Here is a 16,751-nt window from a genome sequence, read left to right as displayed (position 1 = left end):
CCTCCAAGTTCTAAAGGAGCCGTCTGGGAAAACCAAGATGAACAAAATCCAGAACTGTGTTTTTAAAGTTCAGTTTTAAATTTTACCAAACATTTTATACTCTGAATAAAGCCCACCTGATGGAGCATCTCTAGCCCTGAAGCACTATGGGTGCCCCTGTGGGACAGATCACTGGGTTCTGTCCCCTCCATGACCCAGCCTTGGACAAGTCACGGCATCCAAAAACACCGAATGAAAAAGCAGACGTTTGTTTGCAAAAGTGAAAAAGGTTTTTATTAAGAAAACCAGGAGACAGTAGAAAACGGTCGTTGAAAGGGCAGCGGTGACCTCTGACCCTGGCGTGCTGCTGTAAGGCAGGCTGGTGCACAGCTCGGACCGAACACACCCACATCAGCACCGTACTAAACTATCTACAGTCCCTTTGGTAGAGCGAGGGCTGCTGTGGGCCGTCTCAGTGCAGGTTTGTTCCTCTCGCTAACGGACGGAGAACCTTATTTATGTGGAGGACAACCCAACATGGCGGCCCTCGGTAGTGCAAAGCAGAGTAAAGGTGGAGCAGGAAGGACACCAACCAGAGAAGCAGCCCTTGGTTTAGAAGAACTCTGCTCCACTAGTGCCTGTAGTGATCTGCTTCTGGAATCATCTCTACTTATATAAAAAAAAAACTCAGCTTTGAATGTCCTCTATTGGGTGGGGGTTCAAACTCCACCTACTCCGACGAAGTGAAAGGACTTTAAATACCTGAACCCTACCCCACCCTGCTGGTCTGGATTGTCTAGGACCATCTACAGCAAGATGATGACATCATAGCTGACTCTGGTCTAGCTCCCATTCAGGAATCAGACCCCCACCTCCCAGTACAGTTCATACACGGTGCCTTCGTGTTCTTCATGACCACTGAAGTGGTCTGGATCATTGGTTCTCCAGACTGAACATCGGTTTTTCATGAAACGGGACCAGATTGGTTATCTTCTTGTTGGTGCAGAAACACTACTATAGTTTTTATTTAGTCATCTTTCTGATATAACTTAATAAAATTTATATTTCACACTGGCTCATCCCTTGAGTTAAATTGGTCAGAGTTCCTTAAAAGCAAAATCAAAACCATTTCCCAGAAATGGGGAATGACTGACTGAAAATACCACAAAACGACGCTAATGTCCCAAAAGGTCTTTGAAAGACCTTCAGGACGTCTGATGAAGACCATTTAACTGTGAATGAGCCAGTCTCTGATCTGGAGAACCATGATGAAGATCACGTGTTGCAGTGAAGAATCTGGGGGTGACTGGAGGAAGCATCAGTCCTATGAGCCGAGGTAGAGGTGGGCGTGGCCAGGTTGCTTGTAGCCGCCCTCAGTTTGGAACTCACAACTGTCGCTCAGGTCCTCCGCTGTGTCTCCAAAGCCATGGTAGTGTCCATAAAGCAGGAAGTCCCCACAGTCCACGCCCCTCAGCTGGTGGGACCCGGACCTGCCCGGGCTGCTGCTCAGGTGCAGCGAGCCGCACATTTCTGCTGAAGTGGGCGGAGGCGAGGGCGGGGAGGAGGGGCATTTGTTGTGACCAGAGGACGGGCTGTGGTGGAGTCCAGCTCTGGTGATGTCATCTACTCAAACAAAAACATGTCCTTGTTTCTTTTAACTCCGTTAGACTAACAAAATCCAAAAGAATTTGAGAACCCACCTGAGCTGAGGTCCATGTTCTCCTCCTCCTCGCCTGAGCTGCTCTGCACCACCTGCTGCTCCAACACTGGAGGAGTTTCAAAGATGGAGACAAAACCTTCCATTAGTGGAACCCATTAACAGAACGTTCTGCTGCTAGATGTTTGGAAAACCTCTGTATCTAAGACTTGTTGTGAAGGGCTGCAGGAAATGACTCTCCTGTGAGAGAAATAAAGTTAGTCGGTAGTTTGTCCTCTACCCATAATCCTCAGCTGACGTTTGAGCTTCATGTGAGGTTTAGATGTTGCTGCGTTCCTACGTGGACGAGGAGGACTAATCAGAGGACAACTGATGGAGATCACGTTTCCATAGAAACAGAAATCAGGTAGTGAGACTGTCAGTCTGAGATGAACCAGAACTTCCTTCCTGTTTGGTTCAACATCGGAACCACAAGCTCTGGTGTTTGCAAACCTCATGAAGCTGATCAGCCGGTGGCTGCTGAAGCTCTGGTAAAGAAAAAGTTAAATGGTCTGTATTTGTATAGCGCCATCTTAGGGTTCTACAACCTCCCCATGGCGCTTCACAACACAATCAGCCATTCACCCATTCACATGCTTGGTGGTGATGAGCTACGATGTAGCCACAGCTGCCCCGAGGTGCACTGCCAGAGGCGAGGCTGCCGAGCACTGGCGCCACCGGTCCCTCTGACCACCACCAGCAGGAAAGGCGGAAAGTGTCTTGCCCAAGGACACAACGGCAGAATTCTCTGGTTGGAACCCGGATCGAACCTGCAACCTTCCGATTACTGGACAACTCGCTCTGGCTGAGGGGCGTTCTGATTCTCAGGATGTTTGCTCACCCTCAGCTCTCCTGGCTTTCTTCATGAAGTTGCAGGCTTCCTTGGTGGGCAGCGTCCTCTTCCTGCTGAGCGGCGCCCCCTCCCTGTGTGTCGGCGTGTTGGAGATGAAGCAGAAGCAGTCGTGGAAGCCGTGAGCATGGGCGAGGTCTGCTGCCGTCTGTCCGCTGGCGTTCCTCAAACTAGACCAGGGGGCAAACAACACTTGTGTTGAAGAACACGAGCAGGATGGTCCGGACCAATCAGCAGGGCTGAATATAAAACTATTCTATGGTCCATTATAGACCGTGAAAGGTCTGCCTTTACAGCAAAATTCTGCTCTGGAGCATACTGGTGTGTGTTAACGAGGAGGAACGGCACCACCTGGAAGAGAAGCATCTGGTCCAGATCTGATCTCAAGCATCGGATCCCGGTCCCAATGGGCAGGGGATTAAGAAAAACATGACCAAGATGTCGCTAATGGCTGGACACTAATGTGAGAGGGGTCAAAGTTCATTTCAAAAAAATCTGGAGTCCAACAGAAAAAATATTTAAATAACTGATAATCTGCTTCAGGTCCAAATCCACCATCACCCTGAGGTTACCGACATTACAGTGTTAGCTCAGACTTAGCCTGCTAGTTGTAGACTGCAGGGGGCGCTGTGGCACAGCTGTTCTGACAGCGGCTGACTCTGATGAAGGAGCTGGAGTTGTGTGGCCTCTACAGATAGTTAGATCTCTTCTTTTCAGATTCATAAAAGGTGAAAACACCTGACAACACCAAGGTGGTACCAAACCACGGGTCAACAGGAAGTGATTCTCTAACTTCAGGGTTCATTTCAAGATCCTGGTTCTGATCTTTAGGGCCTTACATGGACAAGCACCATCTTACATTGATGATCTTCTAAGTTCCTACACCCCCAGCAGGTCCCTGAGGTCCAGTGATCAAAGCCTACTGTTTGTGCAGCACCAGGCTAAAGGTCAAAGGTGACAGATCATTTGCTGCTGTGGCCCCCAGACTCTGGACCTCTCCCCCCTGAGCCTGAGATCAGTGGTCTCCTTTAAAAAGCAGCTGAAAACTCACCTGTTCAGGCTGGCTTTTGCGTGACCTTCATCACCTCTCCTTATTCTGCTCTCCCCACCTATTCCACCTTTCCCAGGATCCACTGATTTCCTCTTTTTATTCATGTTCTCTCTCCCTTTCTGCACACTTTTTAACCACGATGTCTTATTTTTCTCTTTTTGATGATATTTTTTAAATCTTTTTTTTATTGTTGTTCTTGTTCTTGCGAAGCACCTTATCTTGAGAAGCTCTTTATAAAAGATTGTTTCAAAGGAATGAAGGACACAGCTGCTTCAGTCCAACCAGGTGGGAAATACATCCACCCAAACAGCTCAGAGCCAACAACTACTTTTCATTTTTTTTGCTGACTTCTTCAGCTGATTGGATTTGAAAGTCCCTATCTCACTCTCTGTAGGACGGCCCGTCTGTTGTCTGGACCCTGAACTCACTTACTGTGGTTCTGCTCCGGCGATCAGCAGAACCTGGATACACTCCAGGCTGCCTGATCGAGCCGCCTTGTGAATGGGAGCCTCACCAACCAAGTCCTGTAAACAAAAAGTTTATCACGTTACTTGTGTGTGTGTGTGTGTGATTAACACTGAGGATAGGTTCAGCAGGACTGTGATTTATTGCTCATATCTGATCCTGCTCTGATGCTCTCCACTCATCTAGCTGGTGTCTGATCAGCTGTAAACTTATATAAACATCAGTGTAATTAATGAAACTCAAGCTGCTGTGTGCTTTCGTCTAACACCTGAGCCCCGTACCGGCACACTGACCTGCTTGTTGATGTCAGCCCCCGCCTGAGTCAGCCACACTACACAGTGAGGGTGACCTCCCAACGCTGCGGTGTGTGTCGGTGTTTGTTTGAAGCGGCTGGTCGCCGTGTTCACCTTACAGCCCATCTGCACCAGGTACACCACACACTCCAGCTGTTCACACACAACATCAGACAGCAAACACGTTTAGACTAGCCTTTAGCTTGTCAGTCCCATATGACAGTTTTTACAAATGGGGTTGTTCAGAAAACTAGATTAATACAACCAGTTATACCCTTTAACATAGAAACACCATAAAAATGTCCAAAATATTTAATTTTCACGTTTGAACCATGGTTTGAACTAACAACTGGTTCAATTGGGAAAGTGTTTGTTCTTTGGGTTTGAACGTTTTTTTTTAAATCTCAGAATGTTAAAATGTGCTTCTGCAAAACATTTGTGGCTAACATCATTAGCTTTTAACATTACACCAACATTTACTGTGTTTACATTTGACGAAATTCTTGAAAATATATTAAAAAATGAACGTTCTAAACTGCCGGAAAGTCATTTCCTGGTTTCACTTTGCCGCCTACGCTGTGATTGGCTTTGTGATGACCAATCAGAACTTACGCCGGTTTATATATTTTTTTATCTTTTGAGAAAACTTTATTGAACTGTAACATTTTAACAACTAGACATAACAGTGTTAGGGAATAAACAGTAGGTTTTATTTTAATAATAAAACGATCTAAAACTATTTTCAAGTCGTAGCTGTTAAGTGCACCACCATAGAGTAGTAAAAACTAGTTACAGAGCAAAAGGCTTCTGTGACGGAAGTTAAAAATTAATATTCTAGTGTTTTTAATCCCAGGTGGACCTGGGGTCAGTGTTCCTTTAGCTAACGTAAGTGAGCGGTTACCTGTCCGTAGTGAGCAGCCCAGTGAATAGGAGTCCATCCGTAGCAGGAGTCCTCAGCATTCAGATGAGTCCGTTTTGACAGAGACATCAAAGCGTCCAGGTCTCCATCCCGACAGGCTCGGTGGACCGGAAACCGGCTGAAGAACACCTCATCCCCACACAGGTCGGCCCCCACTCCTACAGACATAAGAGAACAGCAGATTCTCCACCGAACTTCTGGTCTCAGAGGACAGTTTCAAACACAAAAGAAAGGTGGATGATGCTGCGGTCAAAGGCAACAGGAAACTCGGGATGTTCACCTCGACAGTGGACAATCGAATTAATTCCAAAATGTGGTCCGATTTTAGGGTCAATTATGAAAATCATATTTGTCAAACATAAATTTGACCTTAGTTCAAACAACTACACCACTTTTATATCATGTCTTGTATTATTTTTTTATCTTGTAAAATGTGTTCTAGGCATTTTAGTTAAACATTCTCCAAACTAGGTAAAACGCACCATTTTTGACGAGTTTTTGTTTTAAACGGCACAGGAACACAGAAAACCTTTATTCACCTTATGGATAAAAAGCATTTAGGGTGGAAATGACGTGATTTTTTACGTAAGTATTATTATTCCGATGTCCATTGAATGGGGCATAAGCTTCACCGCCATCGCTCACCGCACGTGTGGAGAATCTGAAAACGCGGACTGGATTTTTGGATTTCGCGCCTTTTCCTTTGCTAGTTTTAGGCTAGTAGTACTGGACCAGTGAGGTAACTACTAAAGTTTAAATCAGGAACATTGTTTTTTAGCGTTATTTTTATAAGTAAATGTCATAGTTGACGCAAATAACTCCAATTTATTTTTCTTTGTTGTGACTTTTCCTCTAATTTGCTGCTACAATAGAGGTGTGCTAGCTATTTATTTGTTAATCTGGAACAAATCATTTTGTTTCTGCTTTAGACAATCCTAACAGGTTGGAACCGGCCAAATGGAGAAGCAGGAACAGAAAATATCAGCGTTATTTGGTGGGAAATTGCTTGAGCACAAAGGAAAGGTATGAGGTGTAAAGATAAACTACTATTTTAAATACAGAGACTCAGATATACATTCTGCTGCTGTTATTTCCATCCCAGGATGTTTTTGTCAGAGTGAGGAAAAGGGATCTGGAGAAACTAACCACAGAAGTCATGCAGCTCAGAGAGTTCCTCCCCAAAGTTCTGAACAGAGATCTGCACAAAGCTCGGGGAGCAGAAACAAGTACGCCACCTAGAAACTTACCCAAGTTGTCCAGGAAGTCACTTCAGGAGTCTGAATCTGCATTTATGTCTTGAACAACAATAACAGGCAGCATTTTTTTCTAGATTAAATCACCCAAAATGGATATTAACTCCTGCTGTTGTGAAATGCGCTGCTGTGTTTACATGTTTTATTATTATTGATGGTGAATGATCTTCACCTCTAGAGCACCTTTCTGAGTCAGAGGATTCTAATGCACTTTACACTACAGTGAAACATTCATCCTTCCACACACTGGTGATGTGCTACAGTTTAGCCACAGCTGCCCAGGGGCACATTGATGTTGATAATGTGAGGTTATTAGAGGTGTGTGTGTGTGTGTGTGTGTGTGTGTGTGTGTGTGTGTGTGTGTGTGTGTGTGCGTGCGTGCGTGCAGAGAAGGAGCAGCTGCAGCAGGACTGTTTGCATCTTCAGTCCAGGCTGGATGCAGCACAAACTGAATGTCAGAAGGAGAGAGAGGTGAGGTGTGGTTGTTGTCACACACAATGTGTGTTTTTACCACCTGTCAGAGGTGATGTTGTCTTGTCTGGTACAGATGATGTTTCTGACCACCTGTAGGAGAAGCTGCTGCTGCGGGACCAGCTGTGGCAGAGTGGAGTTGAGCTGCAGCAGCAGGCAGACTTCTGCTCTTCCATTGGATCTGCTGCCTGCAGTTTACTGTGGAGCTGCTCTTCTAGGGAGGACACCGTCACCCTCTGGCTAGCTGATGTGAGTCCTCCACAAGTCGGCGGAGGGTTGGGAAACACTGGTCTACACCACTGAATGGGTCTACAAATGTCATTTGACCCTAGGGCTGGGGGTAAACGATTATTTTTAAAACGATTATTCTGACGATTATTTTATCGAATAATCGACTATTCTAATGACTATTTAGAAAATTAATCTAATGATTATTTTTCTATTGCACAATTAACAAAAATCAGAAAATCTCAAATAAATTCATCAAAAAAATTGATAAATTCTTACTGAGAGGATAAACACTACGGGCCTTCCATTTTGTATAACACTGCTTTTATTGTGTTGCGGTTGGTTATGTTGTGATGACGTGTAGATCTTGGGAGTGCAGGCTGCTGCCTGAGAGGTGGTAGAAGATGGAGTGTCTCCATGCTGCTTTGTTTTGGTCACTTATGTGCGGGAGGGGAGTGGTGTTACGACTCTTCCTGGGGAGTTTGGCTCGTGCGCAAAAAGGAAGGGACAATAACGGGATTTAAAAGTTAAAATGATGATCAGGTTTATTTACAACAACAAAAATCATAAATCTTTCCATCCACAGGTTGGGAATAATAAAACTAATTCTGCCTGTGGGGAATTAAAACAAAGTACAAATAAGTAGGGATCCAAACTCTAAACTGGGTGGTTAAACCAAACTCAAGGTGATATTTTAAACTAAACCGAAAACCCACAACACTCTAAATGTAATAAAAGGGAGATCTGCACCACAAAAAAGATGAACTCTAAACCAAAACATAACAGCTGATCCAAAAGCAAGAAGCTGTTAGCGAAAATGCTAACAGTAGCTTTACCAACGTTAAGTTCAAGTTACCAAGTTTAAATAAACCAAAAACACCCAGCAGCAAACAGACCAGCACGGAGAAGAGACTGCCACCACCAAAACAGCTCTCCTGATGTCCGAAAGAAGCTCCTTTATGAAGGGAGAAACGCTCCCAGTGATTTTCTACATCTGCGGTAGAGACGAAGCAGCGCATCTGACCCCGGAAGTTGTTGTCCGTTGCCGGGAGACGAAGGCGGGCAAAACAGGAAAATAATCTAGTAGTGGACGGACATTGTTCCGGGTCTTCGGTATTTGGCGGAGATGTTAGTGAAGGCGGAGAAGAGGGCGAACTAGAGGAAAAACAGGCAGATTCCTCCTCTATTTACAAACTCCTGGGGATGCAAGAAGTGGGCGCGGTGCGTCGACTTCCGGATCTGACGTCGACAAATTTTATTAATCGAGCCGTCGACGTCATCGATGCGTCGCTACAGCCCTATTTGACCCTCAGTGTTTAAAGACTGAACTACATCAGTGAACACAGCTTTTGGTGGACGATTGGGTTGATCATCGTCACCGGGACAACAGAGTAACTCTTGAGAGTCCTAGACTGAATTGGAGCTGACTCAGTTGACCCCTTCAAGGGTGGACTCCATAAACTGGTTCCAGAACAAAAGGTGTGATTGTTTAACCAAAAGTCCCAGTCTCGCAGCTTGGTGCTCAACCACAGCAGACCTTCAGGGTTCCAGAGGAGTCCATGACTCAGTGGGGTCAGTGGTTTCGACTGATTGGTGTTCATAGTAGTTATAAGGTCATGTGTGTGTTTTGATGGTGCAGGGGAAGCTACAGCCCTTCCTGTTGGTAGCTGCTCAGACTTTGGAGAGCTTTGTCAAGTCTCTGGACGATGAGATTAAAGCTGAAGACCTTAACTCCCATGAGCATCAGTTTGTGTTGGGTCTGGTTGGAACTATCACCAGTGAGCTACTTTACACTCTCACCACTCACCTGGGCACATTTTTCATGGTGTCACCTGGCTTCTTCTAACTTCTTATTTGTCATCCATCAGACATAGCAGCAGTGACATGTGGGCGGGACTTCCTGTCCATCTCAGGACACGTCTTACTGGATACTCTGATGATGCTGCTCGAGGTGATGAAGCCTGGTGTCTACCCCAAACTCAAAGTGTGAGTGTGACTGTGGCATTACACACTTGCACTGGTCCTGACACACCCATGTCACCTAGTTTAGGCCTACTTTTTTACAGCATCGACTCAGAGACATATATATATATATACATATATATATATATATATATATATATATATATATATATATATATATATATATATATATATATATATATAGCGTCAATTAAAATTTAGACAATCAGAAAACACACATGTTCATTTAGTGACTGAAGCTGATGCTTTTGTATACGCAGTTCAACAATGTACACAACAATTACCAAGACAGGGATCAAAAATCCCAAATACTTCATAAGTTACACCTAATTAGCATTTTACATATAATAGTTTAAATCTATTCAGGGCCTTGGAATCACAATTTATTTTGAATTACAGATGATAAATGTACAGTAACATGATGTTTATGGTACTCTCATAAGCTATAGGAGCACAAACGAAATTCCATTCTGCAAATCTGTTTGTTGTTACAACGATCTAGCCCAGAAATCTAGACCAGTGTTTCTCAACCCTCTCAGGGCCCACTGACCTGCATGATTTCCATGTCTCTGCTTCAACGCAACTGATTAACATCACCTCCTGTTAATCACTCATTCATTTAAGTCATTTGTGTGGCAGCAGTGAAACACTGGTGTTTGAAAGGGCAACAATCCCTTTTAAAGGTAAATGCTGTCCAGAACATACTACGGATACATTCCTCTGTAGTTTCCATCTTCTCCCAGCTTGTTGCTCTATAAATCATTTAGTGAAATCCAATTTATCAGCTTTTAACTTTCTGTCACACAACAGATAGCCAGGTCCTAATACTGAGCCCTGTGGGACACCGCTGTCATATTGTGCGGTAGAAGCCTAACCCATTACATACAGAATCAGTCCACAAGATCAGGGAGGAATTAAACAAACAATATTTTATTAGAAAAAGGTTGAACTAAAGGCACAGCAGAAAGTCCTGCTGGGTTTTCCAAAGCCGGGATATGGGCGGGATGATCTAGAGACAAAGGTGTTAGATGTGGTCCTTTCGGATCCTGATGGATAACGGAGTTTGGGGACTTATGGTTAGGAAGAAGCGGAGGCTCGTGAGGCGAGGAGGTCCGGTATGGGGTGCTTACGTGAGACAAGATCCACGGGGGTAAACCTGTACACAAGGGCTGAGGGAGCTGAGCACTTATGGTGCTGAAGATCCAAGGAGCTGAGGGTGGGCAGTGGAGAGTGGGGAAGCCAGGGATGGACTGAGAGATGAAGTGGTGAGTATCTGAGTCCAGGTCAGAGGCGTTCAGTTGTTGGTGTTGGTAGAAGTCTGCAAAAGGAGAGAGAGAGTGGGAATAAAACATTCCGAAGGCTGAGCTGAAATTCTAAGTCTTAAACTAGTTATCACGAAAACAGAGGCTGTGATTATCTGGTACCCAGGTTGAGCTAATCATCCAGCAAATGAAGACATCTCTCAGTCGCTTAAATATTCCTGGCAGGCTGATGATCTGCAGCTTGTCCCACTCCCTGACACGCCCACCTGCAGGAAGAAAGGCTCAGCACAGATTAGTGAGGAGAAACCACCCCAGACCGTGACAACCGCAGCTTATTCTTCTTAACTGTGATTCTGTATTATTGATTTTTATGTGTTGGAATTGTCAGGATAATTGATCAGTTTGAATGGTTAAGTGGTAAAATTTCCTGGTTACAGTATTTATTCTCAGGTGTGAGGAGAGGGCAGTGAGCGGACTCAAGTGTTGTTCTCCAGAGGCCAAATCTGTTGTCAGACTGGGTTTTATATTCTGTTAATAAAATGGATTATATTTATATAGTGATTGAAATGTTGATGGGAAGGTTGTAGAAGATAAGCTCTCAATCATTTACAAAGAGGGTAAGTGGATATGATGAGGAAACCATGAATCTGTCTAGCTGGCTGCTAGCTAGAATACAGCAAATACAAAGTTGTCTCATGTTTTATCCTAATGTGGTCCTTGAAATGAAGTGTTCTTAATTCCATCCATCCATACATCCATCCATCCATCCATCCATCCATCCATACATACATAGGAAGTGTTCCATCACCCCCATATATATATATATATATATATATATATATATATATATATATATATATATATATATATATATATATATATATATATATATATATATATATATATATATGTATAGTTGGAAAACCATGTCAGGTGACTACATCTTGAAGCTCATTAAGAGAATGCCAAGAGTGTGCAAAGCAGTAATCAGAGCAAAGGGTGGCTATCTTGAAGAAAATAGAATAGAAAACATGTTTTCAGTAATTTCACCTTTTTTGGTTAAGTACATAACTCCACATGTGTTCAATTAATTTTGATGCCTTCAGTGAGAATCTACTGATGTAAATGGTCATGAAAATAAAGAAAACACATTGAATGAGAAGGTGTGTCCAAACCTTTGGGCTGTATTATATATTTATAATATATTTAGTTTAATTAGCTAAAGAGTCCTGGCAGATGCACCCTGTTTTCAGTTTAACATGATTTTAACGAGCTTCAAATGCATTTCAACAACACTTGTAAGTATTTCCTGACTATTAGAACCTATATCTTTAGTAACTTAACTATAATCTGTGACTCGTGTATATCGGCTTTAGTCCCTGGTGTTATTCTGAATAAACCATACTAATGCATGTAGCAGCCCCTCTACTGTTGGCACAGAGTAATATTGTGGCTTTGCTGCAGGTTGATGCTGATGATCTTGTATAATGTCAGCATCAGCATTAGAGGACTGAAGTACATCAGTGAGAACAAACGACTCGTTCAGCTTATCTGGACCCTGCTTGAAGGTGAGGAGCCGTTGTTACACACGTCCACGTGATGAAAACAAGATAAACAGTTAAATTTGATGTGTTTGAAAACAGGAAGTGTTCCATCAGTTTGATATTATTTAAATAAGCACCTGAACATATATTTATTGGTAAAGTCAGTAGGTTTGTATTAGATCTCTGCTTCAGACTAAATTAGGGTTTTTATCTGTCAGATGGACACTGGGAGGTGTGCCTCCACTGTCTGCGCCTCCTGCAGTCAGTGCTTCTAGAGGAGGACATGCTGCTCCCCCTGGGCTCTTTTCTGCTGGATCCAGAGCTCCAGGCTCGCGTCAGCCAGCTCACTTCCAGTGTTCAGCCCAGCCTTAGAGCCACAGCTCAGCAGACTCTTGAGGACCTGCAGGCCCTTCAGCTGGCACACCGCTCCCAATGAGCAGACTTGATCTAATTACTTCTGGTTCTGGACCTGGTGAGGTCAACAGAACCGGGTCCGGTCTTCTACCAGTTAGAGCCCCTTCATGTTAGGTTTCTGTGTTGCCATGGTGAAGAGAACATATCTCTCTACACATGTTCATATTTTGCAAAGACAACAAAAGAAGAGACTCGTGTCTTAGCTATTAAAGTGTTTTATTTTAATACGAATGTTGTGATACTGTTAGATTTTAAAATATTAAAGATGATGTTCACACTCTCATAGCTTCGTGTTGGAACTTTGTCGATTTTGTGTTTGTTCTGTGTTGCCAGCGTGGAAAGATATCGTCTGAAAAAACATTTAGGACAACAGCCAATCCTTGTGGACATCCAATTCAGACTGCCGTACTCAGAGAAATGAAAAAAAGAGCTCCATCTCAGGCCTGAGTTTCCAGGTTAAAGTTCATGGCAGGACAACTGGAAAGAGACTGAACAAGGATATTTGTTTGGATGGGTTGCAGGAGAAATCCTCTGGTTTCAAAAACTACTTGATAGCAGGAATTTGCTTCTGAATGACTTCAGGAGCAATGTCCTTTGGACACATTGGACCGAAGTGAAGATTTTACCAATATGTTGGTGGACACCAGTCAGAGCAAGTATCTCATCTCAGCTTCAAGCGAGGTGGTGGTGGGACCTTAAAGGAAATGAGCATAAAAGTAGTGTCTGGTGCATAACATAGTCAACAACGATGATTATTTATAAAAGTAAAAGTAACTGATCAATAGTTAACATAATTCATCACTTCTTTTTCACATTTTTATATCCATACACAGTCTAACAATTATTTATCTAACTTGCTTTTTGCTGAAAGTTTAATCAACAAACAAGGTAGAAAAAACGTAGCTACTCTGTGTATGGATATAAGAATTAGAAAACCAATTGAGAAAGAAAACTAAATTAAAATAATGAAGAACTCCTCACTACCCCAAACCAGTCTTTAAAACATGTTGAGATGAAAGATGACTAAATCCACAAAGTGTTTTAAGTGTACAGCTTTATTGTAGGTTTCTTTAATATGAACTTCTCAGCGGGGTTCAGGTATTCGCTGAACAAGGTCTACGCTACATTACAAGTTATATAGAAGACAAAGAAAAGGGTCATAGTCAGCAGGGCCTCAGAGGATGTTACTGGTGGAATATATGGGATTAAATACTTATCCCCAGCCATCTGTATTCTCAGGTAACAATCGGTAAAAAAGTCTCAATGTGTCATTTCACTTAAGACCATTATCTTATGAGCTGACTTTTATTAGACTCAATAGCGATGAAGCTAGTTGCTGTAAGCATCAACTAAGAAGGAACTACAGAAGTAAAAGTGAGGAAGCAGATATCCTCTTCGGAAAAGGGAGAGGAACAATTCTGTTGTGGGTTATCCCAGACGAATCAAATTGTTTGGGAACTTAATCACATCAGAATCCGTTACACTCTAGGAGGATGAGGCAGCATTGGGCTTGTCATCACGGGTAACAGGGATGTTGCGATCACTGCGACCAGATTCACTCCCTCCGCTGACCTTGGGCCCGGTCAGAGTTAGCATGCCATCAGCTGACAGGGTGCAGGTAATGGCTGATTGATCAACACTGGAGGGGAGGCGGTAGCGGCGGTGAAACTCACGAGCGATGTAACCATGGTCATCCTGAAAAGCAATGCCATTGTTAAGACAGTCCAGGTGGTATATGATCAAACCAAGAAAAAAATCAGATTTTAGATATATGGTCTTCTGTTTGCATTCAGATCCATGAGCACATATACATTACGAGTGATACACACAATAAAAACAGAATATCAACACATAAAGTGAGAGCCTACATATGAACATTTCAACTACTGTCAGTTTAGGAGAGCAAAGAGAACATCTTGCAATGGGGTAATAGACCCACCCCGACCATGTATAAGCCTATTAGGTTGCTTGTAGGATGATCCCAGAGGTGTGCAATGTGCTTAAAACAAATCTACTTTTACAAAAAAAAAAAAAAAAGTATGAGCTTGTAACATACCATCATCACTCACTCACCTACTGAGCACATCTATTAGTTCACAGGAGGAAAAGTTGACCACAGCATGTGCTTTAGGGTAAATTCAGTCTCCTAAGCTGGATGAGAACATGTTTTTGTGTTTCTTCCAACAGGACTAGACTTCACTAAATCAAGCACTGTTAAAAATAGTCTTGCTAACTTTAATTTGAACCAAAATACTTTGCCTCAATGAGCACTATCATTAGCCATATTTGAGTCTAGTTCTTGTGCAAGTGGCATTTCTTTCAAAATTGCACAATTTAGATTTGAATGAATAGAATAATCTTATTTCTGACATTTGCATATATGAAAGATGTACTGGGACAATTGTACTGGACTGGAAAACAACAGAATCATATTGAATTAAAATGTTTGTTGCATAGACTAGATTCGAACTAACCGTGACGTGTAGACCAACATCATTGGCTTTTGTTGTGAGATATCCAACAGTATCCAGCCTTTTAGATATCAGTGATCTTTACCTGTTACTTTCACATTTAAAAGGAACTTATTTGTACTTTTATTTTTGGCTTCTTGAAACAAAAATGATAAAAATTAGCAAACGTGACAAGTAGCTTGTACTATTTAGGTATTTTTACCCAGTATTATTGTTTATGTCAGTTTATTAGTATGTTATTTATTTCATGTGCAGTTATGAATCAGAGAATTGTAACCCAGAGCATTACATAAATCCTTCAATACCTGTTGGTCTCACTAAACATCTCAGAAGAAAAAGAGGAGCATTACCTGTCTTTCTCCATGCTTTCCCTGGATCTCCACATAGTCTTCAGTCACCTTCACACTGAGCTCCTCGGGAGAAAAGTGCTTGACGTCCAGGTAGACTGTAAACTTGTCCCGGTCAGACCTCACCTGAGGGGCATACAGTGTAAGATCATTTCATGACGTTATACTGTATGGAGCACAGCAGAAACTATGATTCAGTGTAGGTAAACTCAAAACTAGCACATTACTCAGCAATAAATGAAAGATGAGCACTTCACTGACCAAATATTGACCAAGATTTCACTTAGTAAGCATGATGTCAGCTTCACAATGCTGTTACCTGAGATATGCCAGAGTTGGAGGAATCCAAAATGTTGCGGAACAGTGAATGTCTGTAATAGGGGCTGATAGTAGAAGAAGCATAGGGGAAAAGGTCGTAGTCAAAGATTCCCTCTCCAAAAAACTGGTCAAAGAGGCGGGCGGGATAGAAGGAGCCCAGGGCACGTCTGAACCAGGGGTGTTGGATAGCAATATCCATAGTAACGGGAGATAGTTTGATCTCGTTGTGCTGGGTGTGGCTCAGTCTAGCAGAAATGTCTGCTCAGTTCAGAGTCCAGAAGGTCAAGTGATGGAAATAAAGCAAGATTTGGAGAAAAAAATGACCAGTGAGGGAAGAATGATTCCACGGTTCTTAGTTCCACAGCTGAGTCCTCTTTATATACCTGATAGCTAGAAAGAGAGGCTTTAACCACGATCCCTCTGGAATGGCATTATCTCATGGTGAGTTGGGCCTTGTCAGCAGAATCAGGGATGATTTGGGGTGGGGTGGGGGCACACCTCCTCTACAGCCAGACCTTGGAACGACCCAATGCCCCCCCCCCCCCCCCCCCCACACACACACACAAAATACAAACAGGGCTGCCAAAACAAGCCTAGCTTGATGGAGAGGAGGGTGGAATAGGGCATGGCAGGGACAAAAAGGCCAGGAAGCTAACTAAAGGCACTGGGTGTGTTTACCTGAATGGTAATTCATGTAGCAAACACACAAATCAGTCAGTCAGTCAGGAGCACAATACTGCAGCAATGTGCTGCCTGTCTGGCTGGGCGCAGTGGGCTTTAGAAACAATGCTTCCAAGGATCAATGGGCCAACACCAACCGAAACAAAGTTAATGAGAACATACAGCTATGGGGGAAAGTAAGCACTCATCTCTTGAGTATTCAGGTGTCTAAGAGAAAAATAAATATCACCAGGAATATCAATCTGGAACAGACTCACGTAAAAGTATTGACAGTACAGCCAGACCTCGGAACGACCAAATGCGAAAATACGAAACGAAAAATATTGACAGATTGTTCTTCTAAGAGGTGGAAATCAGACAAAGGCCACTATGAGGTCCAGTGAAGCAATCGTCTAAGAAATTACAAAAAAATAAATTAATGCTAAACGTTCTTTAGACAGATGGGTTAAAATAGGAAGTATTTTTGCTGTAAAACACAACAAAATTAATAAAACTGAAACATAAATGATACCATTAGCCAGCACTT

The 16,751-nt window shown here is 42.9% G+C and overlaps 3 protein-coding genes across 4 annotated transcripts; 1 reads left to right on the top strand and 2 right to left on the bottom strand.

Annotated features, from left to right (window-relative positions):
• Positions 1-246: 246 nt before the first annotated feature.
• ankrd10a (ankyrin repeat domain 10a) lies at positions 247-5,510 on the bottom strand. Its single transcript, XM_015957838.3, has 6 exons — positions 5,236-5,510; positions 4,335-4,487; positions 4,009-4,100; positions 2,517-2,695; positions 1,680-1,745; positions 247-1,602 (listed from the first exon to the last, which is right to left on the bottom strand). Exons 1-6 carry the CDS (start codon positions 5,419-5,421, stop codon positions 1,304-1,306), a joined length of 975 nt encoding a protein of 324 aa, XP_015813324.3. The 5' UTR covers positions 5,422-5,510; the 3' UTR covers positions 247-1,303.
• hsf2bp (heat shock transcription factor 2 binding protein) lies at positions 5,284-12,688 on the top strand. 2 transcript variants are annotated; one of them, XM_015957837.3, is made up of 9 exons: positions 5,284-5,397; positions 6,183-6,276; positions 6,356-6,479; positions 6,895-6,977; positions 7,077-7,226; positions 8,845-8,983; positions 9,074-9,191; positions 11,915-12,018; positions 12,213-12,688. In XM_015957837.3, exons 2-9 carry the CDS (start codon positions 6,211-6,213, stop codon positions 12,428-12,430), a joined length of 1,002 nt encoding a protein of 333 aa, XP_015813323.3. In that variant the 5' UTR covers positions 5,284-5,397; positions 6,183-6,210; the 3' UTR covers positions 12,431-12,688. The 2 variants fall into 2 exon arrangements, with proteins under 2 accessions (XP_015813323.3, XP_015813322.3); XM_015957836.3 differs by lacking the exon at positions 5,284-5,397 and adding an exon at positions 5,678-5,992.
• Positions 12,689-13,832: 1,144 nt separating this feature from the next.
• cryaa (crystallin, alpha A) lies at positions 13,833-15,950 on the bottom strand. Its single transcript, XM_015957839.3, has 3 exons — positions 15,546-15,950; positions 15,230-15,352; positions 13,833-14,103 (listed from the first exon to the last, which is right to left on the bottom strand). The coding sequence occupies exons 1-3, from the start codon at positions 15,741-15,743 to the stop codon at positions 13,894-13,896; spliced, it is 531 nt and encodes a 176-aa protein (XP_015813325.3). The 5' UTR covers positions 15,744-15,950; the 3' UTR covers positions 13,833-13,893.
• Between the last annotated feature and the right edge of the window lie 801 nt (positions 15,951-16,751).

The sequence above is a fragment of the Nothobranchius furzeri genome, chromosome 3 (assembly GCF_043380555.1).
Source record: "Nothobranchius furzeri strain GRZ-AD chromosome 3, NfurGRZ-RIMD1, whole genome shotgun sequence".
NCBI lineage: Eukaryota > Metazoa > Chordata > Actinopteri > Cyprinodontiformes > Nothobranchiidae > Nothobranchius > Nothobranchius furzeri.
This window is presented reverse-complemented; position numbering and strand designations above follow the sequence as displayed.

Excerpts from the sequence above, each read along its gene's own strand:
- ankrd10a (XM_015957838.3), bottom strand. The coding sequence starts at position 5,421 with ATGTCTGTAGGAGTGGGGGCCGACCTGTGTGGGGATGAGGTGTTCTTC. Across the intron at positions 1,746-2,516 it reads GAAAGCCAGGAGAGCTGAGG|TGTTGGAGCAGCAGGTGGTG; the intron begins GTGAGCAAACAT and ends AAACTCCTCCAG. Across the intron at positions 1,603-1,679 it reads GAACATGGACCTCAGCTCAG|ATGACATCACCAGAGCTGGA; the intron begins GTGGGTTCTCAA and ends TTGTTTGAGTAG.
- hsf2bp (XM_015957837.3), top strand. The coding sequence starts at position 6,211 with ATGGAGAAGCAGGAACAGAAAATATCAGCGTTATTTGGTGGGAAATTG. Across the intron at positions 6,480-6,894 it reads AGCTCGGGGAGCAGAAACAA|AGAAGGAGCAGCTGCAGCAG; the intron begins GTACGCCACCTA and ends GCGTGCGTGCAG. Across the intron at positions 6,978-7,076 it reads AATGTCAGAAGGAGAGAGAG|GAGAAGCTGCTGCTGCGGGA; the intron begins GTGAGGTGTGGT and ends GACCACCTGTAG.
- cryaa (XM_015957839.3), bottom strand. The coding sequence starts at position 15,743 with ATGGATATTGCTATCCAACACCCCTGGTTCAGACGTGCCCTGGGCTCC. Across the intron at positions 15,353-15,545 it reads CCAACTCTGGCATATCTCAG|GTGAGGTCTGACCGGGACAA; the intron begins GTAACAGCATTG and ends TATGCCCCTCAG. Across the intron at positions 14,104-15,229 it reads GAAAGCATGGAGAAAGACAG|GATGACCATGGTTACATCGC; the intron begins GTAATGCTCCTC and ends ATTGCTTTTCAG.